The following is a 23,816-nucleotide window of genomic DNA, read 5'->3' as shown; positions in this document are numbered from 1 at the left end:
TTTATAATCCTTAAACAAATATCTCGTTAAGACTAAAATGAAACGGAATCCTGCCAGAGAATTTGCATATAAAAAAACTTTAGAGAAGATGTCATGTCTGGGCAATTCCCTGAACTACATTTCTTACCTCTAACCACTGCCCTCTACAACTGGGCAGGGCTGGTCCCTTGGGCAGGCAGGGCCTCTGGCCAACGGCAAGCCACACCCTGATGAGGGAAATGGCTTCAGGGAGTGCTTCACCCTCCACTAGGGGCCCACCCCGCCCGGCCAAGGGGCCCAGCCATGGAGATGCGGGGCACGCTAACTGCTGCTCCCTTCCTGGGGACCCAATACGTGCATTTCACAGGCCCACGGGAGCACCTGTCTGCAGGAAAAAGCTGGAGGGTCAGTCCTACCTCTGCCACAACAAATTATACAATCTCAGGCAACGTTCTCCTAACTCTCAGGGTCTCCTGATGATAACACTTACCTTGGAAGGTTTGCTGAGAGAACCAAACAACATCTCATAACAAAGCTAGCACAATTCCTGTCATGAGGTACAAGCTGAATAAATGACAGTGATTATTAACTCCAACATTCCTTGAACAATGACTGCGCCAGGCACTGGTTTTTAAGCACTTTACACGTATTAACTAACACAGTTCTCAAAACAACCCTCAATCATTATTATCCTGACTTATAGATGAGAAAACTGAGGTCAAGAGGTTATGAATTTCACCCACCAGTCAGGTAATCTGGATCCAAACATCAAGAAAAGAAATATTCCCGATTTGATGGTTATCAGCCCGGCAACTAGTGATGGGTATACGCAACAGCTATGGATTCTAGAGTGAAAAGCTTACAAGAGGGGACCTCCTCTGGTGGTCCACCTGCCAGTGCAGGGAACATGGGTTCAATCCCTGGTCCAGGAAGATTTCACATTCCAAGGAACCTGCGCTCCTAGAGCCTGGGCTCTGCAACAGGAGAAGCTGCTGCAGTGAGAAGGCTGTAGACAGCAACTTGAGAGCAGCCCCGCTCACCAGAACCAGAGAAAGCCTGCACCCAGCAACGGAGACCCCGCACAGCCAAAACTAAAGTACGTAAATGTTTTCAAAAGCTTCCGACAGGCCCACACTGGGATTTCACCCTCGACCCAGCTGTTCCTACCTATCAAACTTTAACTCAAAAAAGTCAGCCTCATCCCTCCTGCCTTCTGTTATGTTCTGCTGCTGCTGCTAAGTCGCCACAGTCGTGTCTGACCCCACAGACGGCAGCCCACCAGGCTCCCCCGTCCCTGGGATTCTCCAGGCAAGAACACTGGAGTGGGTTGCCATTTCCTTCTCCTCTGTTACGTTCTAGTCTATGCTAAATAATAGCTGCCACTTACAAAAGACACTTGTACACACCAAACACTGCACTAGAGGATTTCATACTTTATTGTAGTCTCATAACAACTTACAAGAGAGTTCAGTTCAGTTGCTCAGGTCGTGTCTGACTCTTTGGGGTCCCACGGACTGCAGCACGCCAGGCCTCCCTGTCCACCACCAACTTCCAGAGCTTACTCAAACTCATGTCCATCGAGTCGGTGATGCCCTCCAACCAGCTCATCCTCTGTCGTCCCCTTCTCCTCCTGCCTTCAGTGTTTCCCAGCATCAGGGTCTTTTCAAATGAGTCAGCCCTTCGCATGAGGTGGCCAAAGTACTGGAGTTTCAGCTTTAGCATCAGTCCTTCCAATGAATATTCAGGATTGATTTCCTTTAGGGTTGACTGGTTGGATCTCCTTGCAGTCCAAGGGACTCTCAAGAGTCTTCTCCAACACCACAGTTAAAAAGCGTCAATTCTTTGGCGCTCAGCTTTCTTTACAGTCCAACTCTCACATCCATACATGACTACTGGGAAAACCATAGCTTTGACTAGATGGACCTTTGTTGGCAAAGTAACGCCTGAGCGACTGAACTGAGCTCTCTTATAAGTTGTTATGAGCAAACGATGAAGTATGAAATGCTCTAGCACAGTGTTCAGTGTGTGCAAGCATCTTTTATGAATGGCAGCTATTATTACTTTAGCTATTATTACTTTAGACTAAAACATAACACAGAAGGCAGGAAGGATGAGGCTGACTTTTTTGAGTTAAAGTTTGATAGGTAGGAACAGCTGGGACATAAGAGAGCTACTGTTTACATTTTTCAGATGAGAAAACTACAGCACAAGTGAGGCCCAAGTGACAAAGTTGCTAAGTGCGAAAGGCAGGAATCATCTGGGGCATGTGACTAGCTAACGCGAGTTCTTACCACTCTAGAATATGGACTTCCTCAGCAGCGATTACTTTATGAGAATAACTGTCACATCTTTGGTTCAGATAACCCAGACTACAGAATTTCAGGAAAAGCACGTTTATCTGTAAACTACAGATGAGGATAAAATGTTTGAACCATCACGTTTCAGGATCACTTCCAGTTGCAATATGCATTTTTACCAGCAGTGTCTTACTAAGTTAACAGTGATGTGTTTGTCTACTTTATGTCTATTTTTTTTTTAATTCTTGGAATTTCTTTTTCTGCCAGTCTAGTTCAGCAGCAGAGAAGACTGGAATACTGTGGAAGATTCTTTTCCTTCCTAAATCTAGGAACAGCATGGATTGGTTTCAGTTAGGCTGCTGAAGCTCCAAAACTTTGGCCACCTGATGCGAAGAACTGACTCACTGGAAAAGACCCTGATGCTGAGAAAGATTGAGGACGGGAGGAAAAGGGGACGACAGAGGATGAGATGGTTGGATGGCATCACCGACTGGATGGGCATGAGTTTGAGCAAGCTCCAGGAGTTGGTGATGGACAGGGAAGCCTGGCGTGCTGCAGTCCACGGGGTCACAGAGAGTCGGACACAACTGAGTGAGTGAACAGAGTACAATTAGTAGAGAACCAGATAATTTAAGGACCTGGTAATTTAAAAGGTTGCTCTAGAAAAACACATCAAGCAATGAGACTCTCTGGCGTCACCGTCATCTAACTTAAAGAGGAATATTACAGTGACGTATGAAAACACAATATGACCGAATAAAAGAGATTATCTTTTGGTCCTCCTCAAGAAAAATGTAGTATGCTGTTTTCTAACTGTTTGTTTCCTATCCATTTATGTGGGAGGAACTATACTCAACTGTTTCCAGAGACGAGGAAACAGAAAGGAAGAATTCTGCCCTCAAGAGCTCCCAGTCCACGGTGAGACAGGAAGCAAGAGAGAAATCCACGAGAAGGCACACCCATCACAAGGAATCAAAGGCAAGAGATCCCTTTGGATTGGAATTCAACTGGGAGGGAACCAGGAAAGGCTTCGTAAGGGAGAGAGCAAGAGAGGCACTGTGAACAGAGGAAGGAGGCCGTGCAGCAAAAGGGGGCACCGCCAACTCCCATCACACATCAGTGCTCGAGGACCAGGCCTGGGCAGAGCACTTTGCCACCACACACCCGGGGGCACCCAGGATTTCAGAAGGCAGAAACTGTCCTTAAGAAAACTCATTCCCTCTTATGACAGTACTGAAAAGAACCGAAGCAAACTTTATATCCACGCCAGGAAGAGGGAGGAAGAAGTTCTGAAGTCATTTAATAAAACAGTAAATGAGGCTTCCTCGGTGTCACAGTGGTAAAGAATCCACCTGCCAATGCAAGAGTCTGAGGAGACACGGATTCAATCCCCAGGTCGGGAAGATCCCCTGGAAGAGAAAATGCAACCCATGCCAGCATTCTTGCCTGGAGAATCCCAAGGACAGAGGAGCCTGACGGGCTACAGCCCATGGGGTCGCAAAGAGCCAGACACGACTGAGCCCACACAACAACAGAAAACAACAAATAATGAGATTTTAGGGCAGGAAAAAACAAAGGGAAATTTTACACAGAACAAGGCTTCCCAATCTCAGCAGTACTGAGGCTTGAGGCTGGATGATGCTCTGCTGGAGGGCTGCCCTGGATGCCCCTGGGTGTTTAGCAGCAATCGTGGTCTTTCCCCTCTGAGTGCTAGCAGCCCCACCCCCAATTGCGACAACGAAAAAGTTCTCCCAAATTGCCAAATATTCTTGGGGGCAGGCGGTGCACAAATCCCTCCCAGTTGAGAACCTAGTCTTTTGTCAGGAATGCAGAAATACAGACGTGCCTCGGACACACTGCAGGCTCCATTTCAGACCACTGAGACAGAGCACACACGCAATAGTGAGTCACACGCACCTCTGGGTTTCCTGGTGCATATAAGTCACAGTTACACTGTTGTTATTGCTGTTCAGTCGCTTAGTTGTGCCCAGCTCTTTGCGACCCTATGGACTGCAGCACGCCAGGCTTTCCTGTCCCTCACCATCCTCCAGAGTTTGGTCAGACTCACGTCCATTGAGTCGGTGGTGCCATCCATCCATCTCATCCTCTGTTTATTACGTGTGCAACAGCATTACGTCTCAGAAAATATATACATGCCTTCATTTAAGAATGCTAACCATCATCTGAGCCTTCAGAGAGTTGTAATCTGTTTGCAATAGTAATATCAGAGATCACTGATCACCGTAACAAATACAATAATGAATACTTCGTAATATTGCAATAATTTTTTGCAATATTGCAATAATTGCCAAAATGGAACAGAGACACAAAGGGAGCAAATGCTGTTGGGAAAATGGCATCAAGAAACTTCCTCAACACATGGTCACCACAAACTTTCCATTTGTTTTTGTCTTAAAAAAAAAAAAAAAAGCAGTAACAGCAAAACACAATAAAGGGCAACAAAATGAGGTAAGGCTGAACTTGGAATTTTTCCCTTCCTCTCCTCAATCTGAAAAACCTCTCCAGATAGAACAGATAAGAGGGCAAAGAAGACAGTAACCTTTGTCTTTTTATGTAGCAGCCCCAAGCTCTTAGCCTTCACAACAATCCCAGGATGTAGTATTATCATTTTACAGATGAGGAAACCTATACCTAATGTTAACCTGCCCAAAGTTCTGCTAAGTTCAACAAGCCTGAATGGATCTGGTGACAATACTCCAGGTTCTAAACGCTACTGCTATTGCTTCTCAGCCTTTCGGCTAAGATCAAGTGCAAACGTTACCACTCCAGGGGGTCCTTTTACTTAGGTAAAGAGAAATTCCATTACCTAAATAAAATAAATATTAATAACCTTAGTTATTAATAATTTAGTATAAAACCCCATACTAAATTAAATGGCACAAATCCTGTCCATCTATTAGGAACTACTTGTTCAGGAAAAACCTAACACGTTACCACTTCACACAAAAGCAGATGGGAGAAATAATTGCTGTGGGTTGATGCCATTTTTCAAGGCTGTATGGGAAAGGTAGGGGGGAACGAACACCATTTGGAAGGAGGATCCGAAATTAAGCAGTATCTATCCCTGAAGCACGGCTACCATTTCCTCCAAACCACAATCCTCCGGTCAAGCAGCTCCCAACGCAGAGGACTTTCTCTCGACGAGGGGCATTCTAGAGTTATACAGACCAACTGATGACCTAGTAAGGTCCCAGCCTTGGAATGGAAACACGGCCAACTGGTAAAGAAGGCTGACCAGCAGCTTATTAAAGTTTGGGTGACAGGTCAGTAAGAATTTGCCTCATATCCTTGTCCCTTAAATGAGGGCTCAATTGCCTTCCTGAAGCGTAAGCTCGGCCCAAACACAAGTCTCTTCTGTCCAAATGTGTCAGCTTTTGCTCTGTTAACCCCAGAGCATCACCAGGCCAAGTCCATCACTCCCTGTGAGGGAAGCGCTCTTCCTCCCAAGCAGTGTGCAGACGGAGTAACAGAGCCCACAGAACACCCCAGCACCCACCAGGCCATCTGGTGAGGAAAATATGGGCCAAAAACTCCTTTCTGGCACACTGAGAACCATGACTGGGTCACTGGGTCACTTCTCCCAACCCTTCATTAATCATCACCACAAATGCATGCCTTTCCCTCCTCAGAGAACCAGAAAGCTCACTACCCCAAAGGCATACTACGCCAAACAGTCTAGTTAACTAACTGAACAAGCTAGCAACATTTCTGTCTTAGGATTGTCACCGTGCGTATTAACTGTTTGGATGCTGAAAATTAACTGATCACCTTATCCATTAATTCTATCTTACTTCCAACGTTAAGTCCTAGTTTTCCTCCGAGATCCCAAACACAATCATTCTCTCTGATACAGCAAAGTGAAGTGGTTAAGAGTCTGAGCTCTACAATAAAAACCCGCCAGCATCTTGCTTCTCTCACTTACTATGTGACACTGGGCTGTTTATGCCCCTGGTTCCTCACCTAAAAAATAGGAACAGTCAATTTTTATAAATTATTTTTGTTCAACACTTGGTATTGTCATATTTACAGTGTTTGCCAATATGTAGGGTTTCAAATAGTATATTACAGTTTTAATTAGTAGTTTTCTGGTTACTGATGAATTGGGTCATCTTTTAAGGTACTAATTGGTCATCTGCTTTTCTCTCTCATATAAATTGCCTATTCATACCCAGTGTTTACTTTGGGGAGAGCTGTTTGACATTTTCTTATTGATTAGTGGGAGTATTTTTAATATTTTGGATAATAATCCAATATACCTTTTACTACATGCTGCTGCTGCTGCTAAGTCGCTTCAGTCGTGTCTGACTCTGTGCGACCCCGTAGACAGCAGGGCTCCCCCGTCCCTGGGATTCTTCAGGCAAGAACACTGGAGTGGCCTGCCATTTCCTTCTCCAATGCATGAAAGTGAAAAGTGAAAGGGAAGTCACTCAGCCATGTCCGACCCTTAACGACCTCATGCACTGCAGCCTACCAGGTTCCTCCATCCATGGGATTTTCCAGGCAAGAGTACTGGAGTGGGATGCCATCGCCAGAATACTTCAATTCTGACATAATAAAATGCATCAATTCTTTAAAAAAAATGGGGATAGTAATGGCAGCTACTACCTTTTATGTTTATGTGATTGCTTGCCTGAATCCAATATTCTCTCGAGGAGGAGGAGGAGGAGGAAGAGGAGGGATGGAAAATCTCAAATTTCATTTTCATTTCAAAAACCTTAATGCTTCTAATAAAGACATGTGTTGCTTAAAATTTTTAAAGGCAAAATATAAAGGCAAAAAATAAATTACCCATATTTATACAATTTAAATACAACCCACCTGTAGTATCTGGGCATATTTCCTTCCAGACATTTCACACAACTGGAAACTGAAACTGAAAGATATCTCATACAGTTGAACAAGTTTACATACAATTTTACTCTGCTTTTTCATATTGCCAGCTATTTTCCTGTACTATCAGAGGTTCTTCCAAAACACAAAACCAGTCTCCAGAACACCCTTATTAAATCTGCTACAGAATTACCAGGAAAGGTTAGGAAAGAAAGGTCTAGTTAGCCATTTTAGCTTTCTTTGGTTCTACTCTGTTTTTTTTTTAATCGAAACACATTTTATATAATCGAGACGTCCAGAAACAAAATATGAAAGCCCCAGACTCTCAGCTACTCTGAATTTCAAGTCCAAGTATTTCTGCTAATGCCGAAACGTGTAATATGGCCTGACTACCTAGCTCCCTGCTCTGAGCACCGCAAAGTGCCCTACAAGTACCCCCAGTGTTATCATTAGCCCCATTTTACAGGCAAAGAAGCTAATACAGCAGAAATGGGACTTGTCTAAATATGAATTATCTGTTTACCCATCTGGAAACAAAACCTGGGACCTTCTCTAACAGTCACTGAAAAATCACAGATCTGGACTAGGCTCATGAGGGCACTAGGAAAAGCAAATGCCAGAGGGAATTCTGATGGCTCTGTAGTGACCTCAACACCGAGTCTCAGACACCTTGACGATCTACGGGCATCCTCCCAGGGGTGCAAGAAGAGAGATCTAAGGGTGTTTTTTTAGACACTGGCACTGGCCAGCCAATGATTCCCAGCAATCCGTGATTAAAACAGGACGAATGTTCCTCTCCTGCCTCAGCTCATCCAAGGTGGAGCCAAGTAAGCGAAGCCTTCAAGTGGACTGACAAGGAGTGGGGACTCTACTGCTCTGAACAGAAAGGGCAAAGGTACTGACTGGGAGGACCAAGGAAAAGGCGATGGTAAGGGTGAGCATCAAATCCAAAGGACACAGAGACACACCTGTGACGTAAGAAGCCTGCATGCACACAGTATTGGCTCAGGAGCTTCTTAAGTCATTTATAGGCACTTCATGGCCTTAATATTAAGAGATCTCAACTCCATAAAGCCTGGTTTGCCTGGGTCAAATCTCTGCAATTAACAGGGGCAGCATTCTCTCTCCTCATTAAAAAAAACAAAAACCACATAACCCTGAGATTTTAACTGCTTTTACTAATTGTAGAGACTTCTCCAGTCTGCAGTCTCATATTCTCTAGGCCTGAAGTTGAAATTTAAAACTTCAGAATGTGAAATCAACCAACACTACCCATCTCAAAAATCAATCATTTCCACATTTAACACAGATGGAGCAGGAAGGTTACAGAATTTGCTAAGCCAGACTCTGGCTAGAGACAAAGTTCAAGATTCACCACTGAAAAGCAAGAGGACACACTGGAGCTCAGTAAAAGCAGCTGATGACAATATACACCTGGCATAACGCTGATACGGCTAGGATTACTCATCCTGCACTTTGGTGTGGTTCTCCCTTCCAAAAGTCAAACACAGGTTAACTACACATCACAAAATGGGATGAATGCGGCAGCGCAGAAAGTCACAGCTACACATTCAGACTATCCCACATCCAAAATGCTCTTTCCTTCCCTTCCCCTGACTACTTATCAGTACAAACTGTAGTTGAAAAAAAAAAATCAAGACAGGCAGACTAACAGGTTTGTGGCATAAAAGGCTAAAATACACTGAGTTGCTTCCATAAGTTTATTCCCCTCAGTTACTCGCCTCCTTGAAGATCTCCTCTTCACAGGTCTGGCTTAAGGTGGGGCTCCTACTTCGTCATGTGGACTGGTCATTCCCCGTCCACAGACAATTGGGTTTGGGGTTCGACGTTTTGACAACGTGTACAAATCTTAAGTCTTCGAACGTGTTTATTAAGGAGTTGGGACTGGTCAGCTGGGAAAATAACTATGGGAACTGGCTTCAGGTATATGAAGGGGAAATAAAGTAAGCTGATTCAATGAAGCTCCCAAGTCCAGACCCAGGAGCAAACCAGGGGCAAAGAGGAAGGGAATTACACATCAACACAGAGGCTCAATACAGAAATAAACTTTTTAGCAGTGTGGGTGGTAGGGATTCTCAAAATCTCCAAGTGGCCAACCAGAGGCTCACACACCAAGAGGTGCTTTTAAAATTTATTCAACTAAAAACTTCATGATTCCTCATACCTTCTCTTACACAAAGCTCAGTACACTTTAAAGGCCTTGAGCCAAAAGTCAAGAACAAGGAGATAAACAGGAATGCCAACTCTTTAAGGTAACTTCTATACAGACAACATCCTTGTTGTCTGTTTCAGACACAAATCTCCTTGTAAATACTTCTGAATGAGATCAGATCTCATGATTTAGGGACCATTTCCAATGGCAGTCGTAAATACAATCAGGTTGCTGGAACCAGCAATAAACTTTAAGGAAAGGTCTCACCTAATAAGCTGGAAAAATATATTCAAAACAAATAAATGAGGGGGCTGAAATGAGAAGGAAAGCAAAGAGGCAATGAAAAAGAAGGGGGGGAGGGGTGATGATCAAAAGCAGCACTATTTTAAAATACAAGCATGTGGATGTGTGCCTTCAATGAGCTCAGAAGGCTGCACGAGGCATTCTTCATTTAGTGCATAACTGAAAACAAAATACAGTCCCTACATCGTACACTGTTAACTAACCTACCCTGGGTACTGACCTTAGATGGGAAATGAGAAAATTAAATGGCAGGCCTACTGGTGGGTTACTGGGAGGTAGGGATACATTACGATTTTCTGTTTAAAATGCTTACAGCAAAAGGTGACTTTTAAAAAGAAAGTACTGTAAAACTCTGACTTCAACAGTTTCTCTCCACTTCATCAAGCTTCAGATGCTAAATGTCAGATTTCATGACAATTCAAAGGGGATAATTTTTGATGTCAGTTTTGACTACATTCAGGAAACATAATCACACATGTAAGCTTTTAGTCAGTAGCAGCCAACACTCCCCTCCTCCGGGAGAGGTGCAAATACGTCCCCCCTTTGCAGTTGATGGCAAACTTAGGACTGGTAAAGACATCATAAAAAGACAAGCATTTTAGTTCTCTTTGCCATGTGTACATAGATGAAAGAAGAGTTCAAAGACCCTAAAATGTCGAGCTAGTCAAAAATTTAAATCCAGATCAGAGAAAATAAAACAAATACGAGTATAGCATTTTCTCAGTATTTGGCACCACTTTCGTAGGCTCAGACTCCTAATAAAAAGCATGCCAACTGTACCACACCCAGAAGAGAAAACTAATACCCTCTTTGTGAGATCCAATTTTACTTTTTTCCTGTCTTCCTCCACCTCTGATTGAAAGAGCCAAAATGCGTACTCCCCACACTAGCACAGGAAACAAAGCCAGGGAATTCCATCTAAAGTGAAGGATGTCAAGTTGCCAAGCATGCCAAGCAGGATGTCAAAGGTCATGCCTCGTGTTTGACCACACAAAAATACTACTAAATATATTTATAGACAGAATGAGTTACTGTAAATCCAAAAGCTGTAACCTGGTGAAAAAAGGTAGAAGGAACATTAAACTCAAAAGGGTTTCAGCCTACAGAGGGGAGCTGTCCTGGGGGACTTTCAAGTTCATTTGCACAATAAATGTGGTCTGACAAGTCATTATGCTCTTCTCGGTGGACCCGTGAGCTGGCCGTGTGCCCCTTGCAGGTCTGCAGAAAGGTGGCTGCTGGCTTGTTTCAGGCCTGAGGAGCAAGACAACAGCCCAGGGGAGCAGGGACAGCTTATCAGCAGAGGTGAGCTTGTCTGCAAAAGGCAGGTGGAGGACTTGAAACTCTGCTTAATAAAATTCAGTGTCATTTTTCTCAGTGAGTCCCTCAAACAGTCTCAGCAAGCCACCGAGAAACGAGTTTAATGGGGCACGTGATTTAAGGGGTGGGGGTGCTGTCTCCATTTCCAATCCCAGGGGTGGATTCGCAGAGTTAAGGATCTCAAAGACTTTAGTCATGAAAGAAATCCCTCTGAAATGGTTTAAGTTTTCGGGTTATCCTTATTCCTTCTTCCTCCCGGTGCTCTTTCAAGAGTGATTTGAAACACAAATGGAGGTGGGGAGTGTAAATGAGGCATAATTGGCGGCCCCGAGTTGTCAATTGCAGGGCAATCGATCTCAGCTCTAAGACTTCCAGGACTGAATGTGTTTTCCCTTTTCTCTTCTTGGCTTTTACACATAAATACAGGCAGAGGTAATGGGTAGTCTAAGGACACAGCCATCAACAGCTTGTCTTTGATTAAAATGTCTCCATTAATTTCATCACAAAAGAAATTAAGCAGGAATTCCTTCTAGGAACACATTCAGCATTTCAAGGGACTCAAGACAGTTTACACTATTCGATGGGAGCACATGGCACAATAATCAGTATTTTTTATTTTTTTCAAAGAAAGATAATTTAGAAGGCATGCAATCAGAAGGCAGTAAGGTCTGGAACTGACTTCAAACGTACCTACTGTTCGTTCAGAAAAAACTACTCAGCATAAATGTGAGCTGCCTCCACATCAATATTCCCTCCATTTTATTCTCTATTCCCTACCCTTCAGCGCAAAATAAAGCAATCACACCAAGGAATGCAAGGGCACAGACTTAATATTCAAACTACTCACACCAAATGGCTTGTAACTCAACTCAGCCGAACAGGTTAATTTAATACTGACTAGACTCAGACACCACAGTGAGAAATTCAGGCTGAAAAGACCATGAGGAAGGGCAGCCTCTGAAAGGATGGTGACAGACAGGGAGACTAGCCTTCCAGCACAAGGACCCACCTAAACACTGAAGCATGGGCAAAGGAATTCTGGAAGCTTCTGACAATCATGCTTCTAAAATTTTATTTAATAAAGTGACTTCTGCATTTAAAAAAAAATGTTCTTGGTACAATTCATTATCAAAAGTATCAAAATGGCATTTCAAGAAATATAGAGCACTTCAAGGAAACACCAAGAATACTGGAATATAATATTACAGGGCTACAACAGAGCAGGAGGATTGCAGCTGGAGAAGTACTCATTACAGAAACAAAAAAAGAGGATGTAAACTGCATCAAGATGTGCCTCATTACAGGAATTTCCAACTCTAGAAAATTCCTTTCTTTAGCGTTAATTTTTTAATTATCCCACATATTTCAGAAGATAATAAAAACAACAATGAAAACCATTAGAGTGACCCTCTTCTAAAACAGGTCACCGAATACTGTGCGTAACATCAGCATTCCATCATAACCTGAAAGCCTGCACATTAATGCAAATACACATAATAAATACAAACCCAGGCCCTACGTTAAGTAATTCTACTCCAGGAATTCTAAAGGGTTCAGGAAATCACTTTGGGTAACAAGAGTTGGAGTACAGGCATCTTTCACATTCAGTGCATGCAAATGTCACAATGGGCCACCAGAGAGAAAATTAAATTCCAAAAGGCTGAGGGAAAGAGACCAATACAGTCGCACAGATTATAGAGAACTCTCTCAGTCCTGAGGGTCCACAGGATTCTTTCATATTCATTGCATGTAAATTTCACGACGGCATGCATATCTACCCATCCAGAGAAAAAAGGTTTACATTCAAGTTTAGAGAGGTGCAGCCAGCTAGGTTATGCGGTATACAAACAACCTCAGCTGATATTTACAAGTTCAGCAAGTTCCGCTTGGCTACCTCCCCCTCCGACCCCTTCCAGGCTAATGCAACGCCTGCCTTTAAGGTGTCTGGGTGTCTCCAGTATTCAAATCACAGTATTGGCGGGCTGAAACCTGACAAGGAACCCTCACTGGTGTGACAAATTGATGACCCTGAAAATTAAACATTATAAAGAACATCTCAAATCCACCTATCTCGCTGCAATCCTACACTAAGGAATAACCGCAAAAATTCATGTCAAAATAGGAGTGCAATGAAATCCACTGTCTCAAGAATCTGCCAAAATAAGACCCTCTGGCTAAACCATATGCAAACCATTTCCTTTCACCTTGCTTCCAAACAACCAAACTGTCTGAGATATGATATATATTTACTTCTATAGACCATTTCCAGATATTTATGTGGTCATTTTTTTAGCTTTGAAGGGCACACAATATTAACAAGTCTAGGAATTAACATAATTCAATTTTTTATCTCTCCAAATTGGACTTGAAATTCAAATGCATTTGTTTTCAGGTAGACCCTCTTCACTTACCCTCAGCATCACTACAAACATACTGCCACCTCATTCTGTGCGCAGGCACTTCTCAGTCTCCCCTCAAGACACCTACATGGCAGGCTTCTGAGGCATGCTATTGGTGGAGGAAAGCACTTATTTTTTAATTAAAATAGGAACACTGATATGGGAAGGGGGCAGTGCAAAGAGGCAAAGCTAAGTGCCTCCTTCTCCTCTTCCTCCTTCCTTCACTAGGCAGGCCTCTGTCTTGGCTTGAGTCCAAATAAGAGGGGGTTAATCACGCTCTTTGAGAGTTTTTTACTGCAGGTACAAAACACAACCACTGAGGTCCCCTCCCCCTTCCTGAAATCAGGTTCCTTTAGCTACTTTCAAATTTTTAACTCAGCAAACCAATCATGTAGGCCCCTCACTAGCAGTGCAAAGGCAAGCTGTGTAACAACTCAGGGTCACAGCCGCAAACAGAAAAACATTTCTTCTCAAACCCTGACTGTGCGTGCCTGCTTTGCAACCCCGTGGACTGTAGCACACCAGGCTCCTCTGTCCAGGGATTTCCCAAGCAAGAATACTGGAGTGGGTTGTCATTTCCTCCTCCAGGGGATCTTCCCAACCCCAGGATTGAACCCACATCTCCTGCATTGGCAGGCGGGTTCTTTACCACTGAGCCACCAGATCCTGATTCTTATCAAATCTCTAATTTAATAAAAGAAAAGATTCACAAAACCATGACCCATTTTCTAGATTCAGAAGGAAAGGCAATTGAGAAATAGCCTTCATCAAAATAGCTTCATCAAATGAGGGAAAAACAAATGGACACAGACCACCAGCTCTGCCAACCCTCTTTCTCAAGACAGCTTTGCTTTTAATAAGGTGAGCTGGACAGCATCTCCAAAGCTGTTAAGATCACGGGGTTTAGTACTAGGATCAGGTCTGTCACTTCAGCCACACAAAGAACGATGCTACCATTAAGACAAATATCATCTAGGAGAGAAAATCAAGGCAGAAAAAGACTTTCTTTTTAGCTCAAAGGCCAATGCAGAGATTATAGAACCAAGTCACAGCCAAAAAGGTGGCAGCTTGGGCATCTCCATGCATGTGGCTGGCGAGGGTTCGAGAATAGCAGGACCTGTCAGAGGCAAGAGAACATGCCAGGTCACACACACCCATGGGCCATGTGCTTTGGAGGTGAAGTGAAGTGAAGTCGCTCAGTCGTGTCCGACTCGTAGTGATCCCATGGACTGCAGCCTACCAAGCTCCTCCGTCCATGGGATTTTCCAAGCAAGAGTACTGGAGTGGGGTGCCATTGCCTTCTCCAGGGGATCTTCCCGACCCAGGGATCGAACCCGGGTCTCCCACATTGTAGACAGACGCTTTACCTTCTGAGCCATCAGGGAAAGTTCAAGTTGGAGGTAACATTCTCTACTCAAAAGACAGTAGTGCCACCCACGATCACTAAGAACTGAAGAACTCATATGACTCTGTGTCAGCAGAAACGGGCCACCGTGGAAGAAATGACCTGCCAACCCACAGACTTCCACAACGACTTCTGACTCTGCCCAGAGGGAGATGCTTTGCCTCTCTCTCTGCTTATGGAATGAAAAGACCCAAGACCTGGCCAGCAATTTTCACCCTCACCCGATCTACAGAAGTTGAGAGGGGGGAAACAATTAAGACAGACCAATCGTTTCCCAGTTGTTTTTGACTAGATGACCCGGACATCATTAGCAATCACACAAGAGGGATGACCTGGTGTGCTGTGAAAGCTATTTCATCCAGGTGGATGGTAACTTACTCATTTAACAAAACCTCACAGTGGTGAACTATGTGGTCTATTTTTGCATCACTGTCCTCCTCCCAGCAGCAGAGTATCTTCTGAATAAAGTGCTGCCTGCTACTATAGGTATAAACACACAAGTAAAACAGCTTCCTATATTTCAACACCTGTCATTTCTAAAATGGCTAATAAGCTTTAATATATCTGTATGTGTGCCTTTTGATATGCCATACTGTATAAACCTTTTAGTTCACCAAAAGGCTAGTCAGACTCACTCCAAGTATTCCGAATTCATGCAGTTATGTCTACCCTCCTGACATCAATTTTGGGTTTAGTCTATCTAAATTTAACCTCCTCTGGATCTGTTGAAACACCTCCTTAAAACCTTCTTCATCCTGTACTTGGGTTAGTGGATAAAGATATAATGAGAAAGTTATTAAGGATATCTAATATTTAGCTAGTATGAGAACTGACATTTAAACTGTAAAGCAACATAACTTTCACTCATAATTGCTGTAGGTTTATTTAAAGACTGCTAACTTCAAGAGTTCTCATTAAAAAAAATAAACTAAGAATTAGACTCAATCATCTTTCTTTGAATCACTCTGTCCTCAGGACACTGGGCATGAAAGTTGATTTTAAAGAACAAACCAAGCAGAAAGCTCAACATTTTATAAACCTCTACTAGTCACAGTAAGTTGATTCTGTTCCACGCATTACCAAATTATGTACATCACTTTTAAATCAAAAGCAGCACACTGTCTTTAAATCACATTTCATGGGCCTCTATCATGAGAGCATGTTTCTGAGAAATTGTATTTAGAAAACTAAAAATGTAAGCCTATTTTCACAATTTCTTATACTACAAAAACAAAGATACAATCTCATAGAAAAATTTAGTTTGTATTATTTTAATAATGTATATAAAGTCCAAGTTCAGTCTGACAGTAGGCTCTGCTTCCTATACTTTTCAAACCTTCCCTATGTGCAGCATATACCCATCTCAAAGAGAAACCGTGTTTCCCTATTTTCATGCCCTTATGAATGCCAACCCATCATTCCAAAAATAAATTTTAAAAACTAAGATTGGTGGGAAGATGGATGTGGCAATGGACAAATATATGATGGAGCAAGTGCCATAAAATGCCAGAAGTAGAAACTAGATGGTGGGTAGATGATCTTCAGCAGAGAATATTTTATAACGAAACCTTGGGAGAGTAACATTCCATTTTCAAGGTCCACCTCAATGGCCAACCCAGAACTCCACTTTTCTCAAAGGCACTTAACCATGCTACCACATATCATAATCATTACATGTCACATCTAACTTCCCTACAGGATCCACATCTGAGTCATTTTTCTATCAATCAAATGTCTCTAATATAACAACTTACAAACAATAATCATTCAACAAATGGGAAGAAAATACTTTGACCGCAGACTGAAAATAATCACTGTTCTTTAGCTGCACTACTAATAAAATTATCCTCATGTATTACATGAGAATAACTGCAGATTTGGCTTTCCAATTTTATTGGGCCTAATACCGAAACTAGCTCACTTTTCCTTCTTTTGGTTACAGCAAAGCTACATGAGGATAGATGAGGGGGATGGGGGAGAGAGGTGACCCAAATGCCTTCCAAGTGGCAAAAATAACTCAACCCAAGACTCAGTACTTTCAGCACTTAGCCCACAAGTCCATACACCATAGACAGACTGAGTGGAGTAAACTGGGATGCCAGTGGAAAAAGAAAAAACGAAGCTGGGTTGTTTTTTTTTAAAGGTTGAACCATATGAAATCACCAGTGTACAAATAAGCATTTTCATGTTTCTGGTGTTCTATATAAGACTACAGAAAAAAAAAGGTAGTAATTATCTTCGAAGACTTTCTGTGCCTCTGACTTGAATATTGTTGGTCTTTATTGGTAATTAACAAAAAAGGAGACTGCATCAACACCTGAGTGCATTTGTACACAGAGTATCCACTGAAATAACAAGCCTTTACCCCTCAGACACACCAAAATAAACACTTTCAGGTTCCTCTGGTCCTCTCTGGTTCACAACTGAGTAACAATCTACCAACTTCAGACCTCTGTGTGCACCAGGGCAGGTGGGGGACTGGGCAAGTCTTTGTAAACTTTTACTATGAAGGCACACCTTGAACTGCAGAAGCAGGGCTGGATCCACTCCTTCCCTGCAAACTCCTCTGCTCTCTCCCATCACCATGGGGCTTACAGAGCCTTTCTAAGAGGATCCCAGAAGCCCCAAAGTTATGGCACACAAAGACCAAAAAAAAAAAAAAAACCAGCAGAGTCAATTCCTATGACGCCAGGGTACTGGGTCATTTCCAAGACCAGAGGGTTCCAGAAAAATGCAAACAGTTCAGGCTTCCCAAAGAAATTCCAGGCTAATACAGACAGCTGTTCTCTTAGAAAGTCACCCAGAACTGCAGTTTAGGAGCTTGGATCAAGAGGTTAGAGAACAAGGGCAAGCAAAAGGTTGGGGCCCTCCCTAGCAGGGGTTCTAAGCAACCACTGAGTATTCACTTCTCCCTCCCCACTTCACGTGTGTGTGTGGGTGTGGGTGTGTGTGTCTGTGTGTGCACACGTGCGCACTCAGTGGCTCAGTCACGTCGGACTTTTTGCAACACTATGGACTGTAGTCCGCCCGGCTCCTCTATCCATGGGATTCTCCAGGCAAGAATACTGGAGTGGGTTGTCATGCCCTCCTCCAGGGGATATTCCAGATCCAGGGATTGAAGCCACATTTTTTTGCACTGGCAGGCAGATTCTTTGCCACTGCACCACCTGGGAAGCACCCACTTAAACAATCCCCGCGCAGTGCATGATAGCTGGCAATACTTGTGTCCCTTGCCAATGCCTTATAGTAACTGGGGGGTGGGAGGGATAGAATCTCAACAAACATTAACATTTTTCAAGTTTCCATGAAACATTAGAATTAAAAATGCCTTCTTTCTAGTATCCACATGTTAGTCACTTAAAAAAAAAGCTGAATATCATTCAAAAATAGAAGTCACCCCTCACGCCGCATCTCCCCAAGGATTTACCAGAAGACCAAAAGTAAAATAAAAATGAAGCTCTTATGAGGGGCAATTAAGTATTCGTATTTGACATCTATTTGGGAACTTCTGAACAAAACATCTCAGCCACAGACATGTTCACATCAGGCCCACATGACTTTCAGCCTATAGCAAATAAGACGCCACACTTTGCTGCATTAGCCCCTTTCCCAACTCTCTTTCCTCATGCTCCTTTCCTCAAACACATATATTGAGATTTTCGCCTGACTGTAAAAAAGGTTTTCTTTAAGGTTAATTTCAATAATCCTCACAGGATTCTGTCAAATATAATTGTGCAGTAAGAAAGCAGCCATCAAACCTGCCATGGAATCTCTGTGGCTAAATTACTCACCTGCAGATTGAAAGCCCTTAGAATAGAATCGATAATTTAAACATTATGAAAAAATGCACCATCAGGTCACAGACCAAATTAAAGAAACTTCATTCCAAAATAAAGACTATCTCAGGTAGCTCATAGTAAAACAATTTTAACAACTGTTAGGTCTTACTGTTGAAGTAAGCTATTAACCTACATTAAGTGTTTCAAATAATTTCAAAACAAAAACAAAACACAAAGCCAGAACTCACAATATTACTTCCCAAGCTCTAGAAAACTTTCTGCATGGGAAGAGGAAAAAAAAAAAAACATCATAGAAATGAAGTTTCACTATTTATAAATACTGTACATGGTTTAAAAGATCCCGGGTTTTCCAAAAGTCTCAGCTTCCACTTTGTGTGTAGCCTTATGACAGCTCTAAGCAATATTCAAACTTCCACTTTGTGTGTAGCCTTATGACAGCTCTAAGCAATATTCAAACAAGTACAGAGAAGATTTGGCATACCATTCCTACAAATACAAATGCATATCCCACAAATACAACCAGTCTTTAAGAAATTAAAAGTTTCTGAACTTTTCAACAGATTTTCCAACTATTCTGTCCTATGCAAATCACTTTCAAATTCTCAGGCAGGCCTCAGGAAGTAAAAGCACAACAAACTATATTTAATTAAATATTCGATCTAATTCCCTACAGTAAATCACAGGAAATAACTTAGTTCCAAAGCAGCCTCTCCTAAAGCAGCCAAGTTTGGGTTGATTTGCATTTTAGAATTGAATTTTTTTTCAAGCTAAAAGTCATAGTAAAATTTCTCCTTTTTATGAATCTTTAAAACACAGCGAGTCTTTCAGATCTGAGAGTGAAACTTGGTTTTAACAAGTAACTCATTTTTATGAAAACTCCAACCAGAAGACGAGTTATGAGTTAGAAAACACTTCAGGTTGTTTCTTTTCTTCTTAAAATACTCTTTTACTCAAAGTGAAAATGCACTTGCTGTAATCTGACTTACACCAACTGACTGATACACCTGAAACATTTCCTCACTTGAGAATGGCAGCCTGCTCCCTCCCAAAGCCCACGAGGTTCTACAAGCTGCAACTGCAGGGAGCTGCCACTGGGCCTCTAATTCTGGACCAATAATTCTTACTAACATTTAACAGATCTTCCAGCTTTAAGCCGTACTTTTAAATTATAATTGCATTTGGGGAAAAAAATTAAAACAAAAACCTAATATAAATGGCCGGGGGGGGGGGGGGTTGATTTTAGCCTTAGAATCTTTTATTTTTAAAGCACTTAAAAAAAACTAAAAACATTTAAGTTATATTTCTAGTTTAAGAATGCCTTGACTTAAGGCCATATGAGAGGCGAAACTAAAAATAATTCCCAAACTTTGCCTTCCCCTATCTTCAAAGAAAGGCACTCCAACAAGCTGAAGTAGGCTGTATCCATTTCCAAGGACATGCAAAAACGGTGTTAAGTACATACCGTACTCCGAATGATTAAAAAAAAAAAAAAAAAGGTTTTTTTAATGGGAAATGCTTTATAAGAGCTCAAGTAGAATTGATAAATGTCAAGTACTTAAATTCAAATATTAAAGTAAAACTGAATTTGGCAGACATCCTCTAACTTAAAAGAATATACACCGCGCATAAAGTACAGAGGCTCTACCTTTTAGAAGCACTTGGTAAAATTGCATGTAATTCCTAGTAATGAATGAGATTATCTGTGAGGCTTTTACTCCAAAACACACTTTGGAAGAAATAAGATCCTGGCTCCTTCTCCACGAGTTTCAATACAATGTGATTAACTTAACCTTTCCGACACACATTAACCACTGGGATGACACTGTATGTAAAACCACCTTGGTGTAACAAGTGCGCAGCAAAGAAAAATACTACGCAGTACAGTCCAGATGAGGAGTGAGGAAGGAGTCTACATCAACTACAGAACCTTCACGTCCATCCTTTCACCTGTGACACTGAGAAACTGCCAGATCCTGGAAGCCGCAGGGCGGACGGAAGGCCGGTCGGCCTCCCCTGAGCACCCCAGGGCCTTCTCCACCTCTCGGTAGGGATGAACCTGCCCCCTCCAGGGTCTCTACTGGTGGGTATCAGTCTCTCTCTCTCCAGAAAGGCAAAAAGGGCCAGAGGCACTTCATCTACAGAGTCTCCGGCGATGCAGGAGGTTCCTCCGGTTCCCTAGATTCGAACCTCCACTGCAACTCTTCCAAAACACTGGTCTCAAAGCCCCCTGCCTTGCCTCTCGGATCTGCACCTCCGTGCCAAGACGGAAAAGCAACAGAGGACACATGTTCCCAGCGCCGGGCATCCAGGGGAGCCTCTCTGCGCCTAATTAAAGGCCTTGAACCTAGGGCGAGGCCAAGTTTGCGGGGCACTTCCTGGCGCGGAGAAGCGCTGGCCTCGCCGCCCCGCGGCCCGGGCCCGGCGGCGCGCGCGGCCAGAACGCGCTGGCCCTTTAAAGGCGCAAGCTTCCTGCGCCCGCGGCCCCTCCCTCGCCGTCGCCAGCTCCCGCCCCCGCCGAGGGTCATACTTGAACTTTAGCTCGCCCCGCGCGGCCCGGCGCCGGCGCTTCGCCGGCGGTGGCCGCCCCTTCGCACGTGTCGGAGGCGCTACCTCTGGCTGGGTGCGCCCGGCCCCCGGCACTCGAGGCCACTTCGAAACGCAATCGAAACAAAACAAAATACACGCTGGCCTCCCAAAACGGCGCGTTCGGCCCCACGGACCTCCTGGCTGGCGCCCTGCCTGTACCCTCCACCTGCAGCTCCGTTCTAGGGCGGCGGGGCTCCGAGGCCCCCATCGCCGCGCCCTCCTCCGCCCCGCGCGGCGGAAACGGCTCCGCGGGGCGTCCCTGGGCTTGGGGGTGGGGAACGAGCGCCGCGTGGGCGGCGCAGAGCCGCCCTCACCCTTGATGTCCTAGGGGGGCAATATGAGCAGCGGCTGGAGTCCGCGCGAGCCGAGGGGGAGCCGTTCCCAGTGAACCCCCCGCCCCACCCCTCTTTCACGGGCGAACTTTTCTGGCCGCTCGGAGGTCCACTTCTTGGCGTCCTTTTTCTCACCCGCTCTGGTCCCAGCGAGCCCCTTCCCTGTCCGGCTCCAACTCTCACTAGAGCGCGCGCACACACACTCATTTCTGCCCCCCGCCCCGCTCGACGGGTCCCGGGCAAGCCCACGACCCACCTCTGCCACTCTCGCCCTCACCCTGCACGCGCTACCCGCGTGCCTTGCACTTTCAGGCCAAGAAAACTTGTACCGGCGGGCCCCCATCCCCCGTCCTCTGCCCCGCAGCGACCTCAGACGGAGGCCGGCTCCCCCGGACACCCACCCACCCCTCCCGCTCCGGCCGTGCGCCCGGAGGCCGCTCACCTTCCAGCCCGCCGAGCTGTTGCTGTCGCCCTTATCCTTGAAGTAGGGCACGCTCTTGACCATCCACTCGTAGATCTGCGACAGCGTGAGCCGCTTTTCGGCCGAGCTCTCGATGGCCTTGGTGATGAGGTCGGCGTAGGACAGGTTGCCCCACGCGTTGCGGCGGGACGAGCTGCTCTTGCGCGGCTGCCCCGCGAGCGGCCCGCCGGCGGCGGCGGCCGCGGCGGGAGGCACGGGCGGGTGCTGCGACAGCGGGCCGGGCGGCGGGGGCTGCGGCGGCGCCGAGTGCAGGCAGCCCGCGTCCGGGCCCTGGAAGTCGCCACACAGCCCCCCGGTGGCAGCAGCTGCGGCCGCCGCAGCAGCCGCCGCCACCGCCGCCGCCGCCGCCGCCGCCACGGAGCCGGGCGCCTGTTGGAAGTCCCCGCTCTCCTCCAGCAGGCTCAGGCTGCTCATGAAGTCGGCATTGACAGCGGCCGCCGAGGCCGAGGGCAGGCCCGCGGCGCCGTCGGGGTTCGCCGCTGCGCCGCCCGACGGCGCCGGGCTGGAGGTGGCCGAGTTGGACTGGCTAAACTCCGGCCGGGGCAGCGGCCAGGTGCACGAGCGCGGCCGGGGCAGCGGCTCGAAGTCCGGGTCGATCTCCACCACCTGGGGCGCTTCGGCCATGGTGACCCCCCCACCCTTCCCCCAGCCGCGGGACTTGCCCAGAAGTGAGAAAAGCGCAGCACCGGGCAGGGGGGGGCGGCGCCGAGGGGAGAGAGGGCGCCGAGAGCCTGTCCGAGATCTGCGGGAAGGGGTGAGGTCGGTGCAGCGAGCGGACGGAAACCCGGAGGGAGGCGCGGCGGCGGCGGAGTGGAAGCGCGAGCCCAGAACTTAACTTCACGGCTCCGTCCGCATCTAGGCGCCTCCGGGTCCGCTGCACTGACGGGACGGCAGGCCAGAGTCGTCGGGGCCCCGACAGCGCTGGCGTCGCTCTCCGCGCCGAACGACGGACGGACGGACGGACGCCGCGGGCCGCTTGCTCTCCCCGGGCGGGCGCGACCGCGGCGCTGCTGCCTGTTGAATGCGGCGGCGGCGGCGGCGGCGGCAGCAGCGACTACGCGGCCGCCCCGACTTACGGGATCTGCCGCCGCCCCCCGCCGGCGGCGGCGGCGGCGCGCGCGCCGGCCCGCCCCTGACGGACGGCCCCTGCGACCAATGAAAGTGCGGCGGCGGCGCCCGGGCCGCCAATGGGCGCCGGCCTGGGCGGGGCTCGGTTTTCCACGGGGAGGTGGCAGTGGGTTGGTTGGTGGGGGGTAGTAGGGTGTTTTTCTATTTGACATGCACACTCTCTCCCTCGCTCGCTCGCTCTCTGTTTTTTGGAGGTTTTTTTTTTTTTTTGGCTCTCTGTTATTATTTTCTGGTAATTCTCGAGTGTTTCTGTGAGTCTTTCGCCCTCTCAGTGTTTTGATTGCTAGGAGGCAAACCAACGTGGAGGCGGCGGCGACACTTTGTTTACTACTGAGGAGCCCAGCCGAGTACTCGGGAAGCCCGAGTGGAACGAGCCGCCCGCTTCGCCTCGACCTGCGCTCGGGAGCCCGAAGCTGGGCCGGGCGGGGGCCGGGACAATCAGCGCTCAGGGGGCCGCCGGGTGGGTGGGTGCGTGGGCGGGCGGAGGCGGCCTCGTCGGAGTTCTGCTCACTCGCCCCCTCTCGACTCCGCCCACGATTTCTCTGCAGAGAAACGTGGGCAAGTCGGTGGGTTTTGTTTTTATTTGGTTTGGTTGGCTGTTGTTTTTTTTTTTTTTCCTTTCCCTGCGATGTGTCGAGTTCTCCGGCCCCGGGCGCGGGCCGCACACACGCTTGTCCCCACCCCCGCGCGGGGCCCGGGCTCTGACTGCCGAGTCGGCGGGGAGGACCCAGCCGCCGCCGCAGCGCCGGGAACCCACCTTTCCGC

At 46.2% G+C, this 23,816-nt stretch overlaps 1 protein-coding gene across 1 annotated transcript in view; it reads right to left on the bottom strand.

The window, feature by feature from the left end:
• FOXO1 (forkhead box O1) overlaps window positions 1-23,051 on the bottom strand; it is a 92,434-nt gene extending 69,383 nt beyond the window's left edge. The window contains exon 1 of the mRNA XM_069601484.1: window positions 21,885-23,051. Within this exon, the coding sequence (XP_069457585.1) occupies window positions 21,885-22,547 (663 nt within the window). The 5' untranslated portion in view covers window positions 22,548-23,051. The remainder of the gene's footprint in view (window positions 1-21,884) is intronic.
• Window positions 23,052-23,816: the final 765 nt, after the last annotated feature.

Source organism: Ovis canadensis, chromosome 10 (assembly GCF_042477335.2).
Source record: "Ovis canadensis isolate MfBH-ARS-UI-01 breed Bighorn chromosome 10, ARS-UI_OviCan_v2, whole genome shotgun sequence".
Taxonomy (NCBI): domain Eukaryota; kingdom Metazoa; phylum Chordata; class Mammalia; order Artiodactyla; family Bovidae; genus Ovis; species Ovis canadensis.
This window is presented reverse-complemented; position numbering and strand designations above follow the sequence as displayed.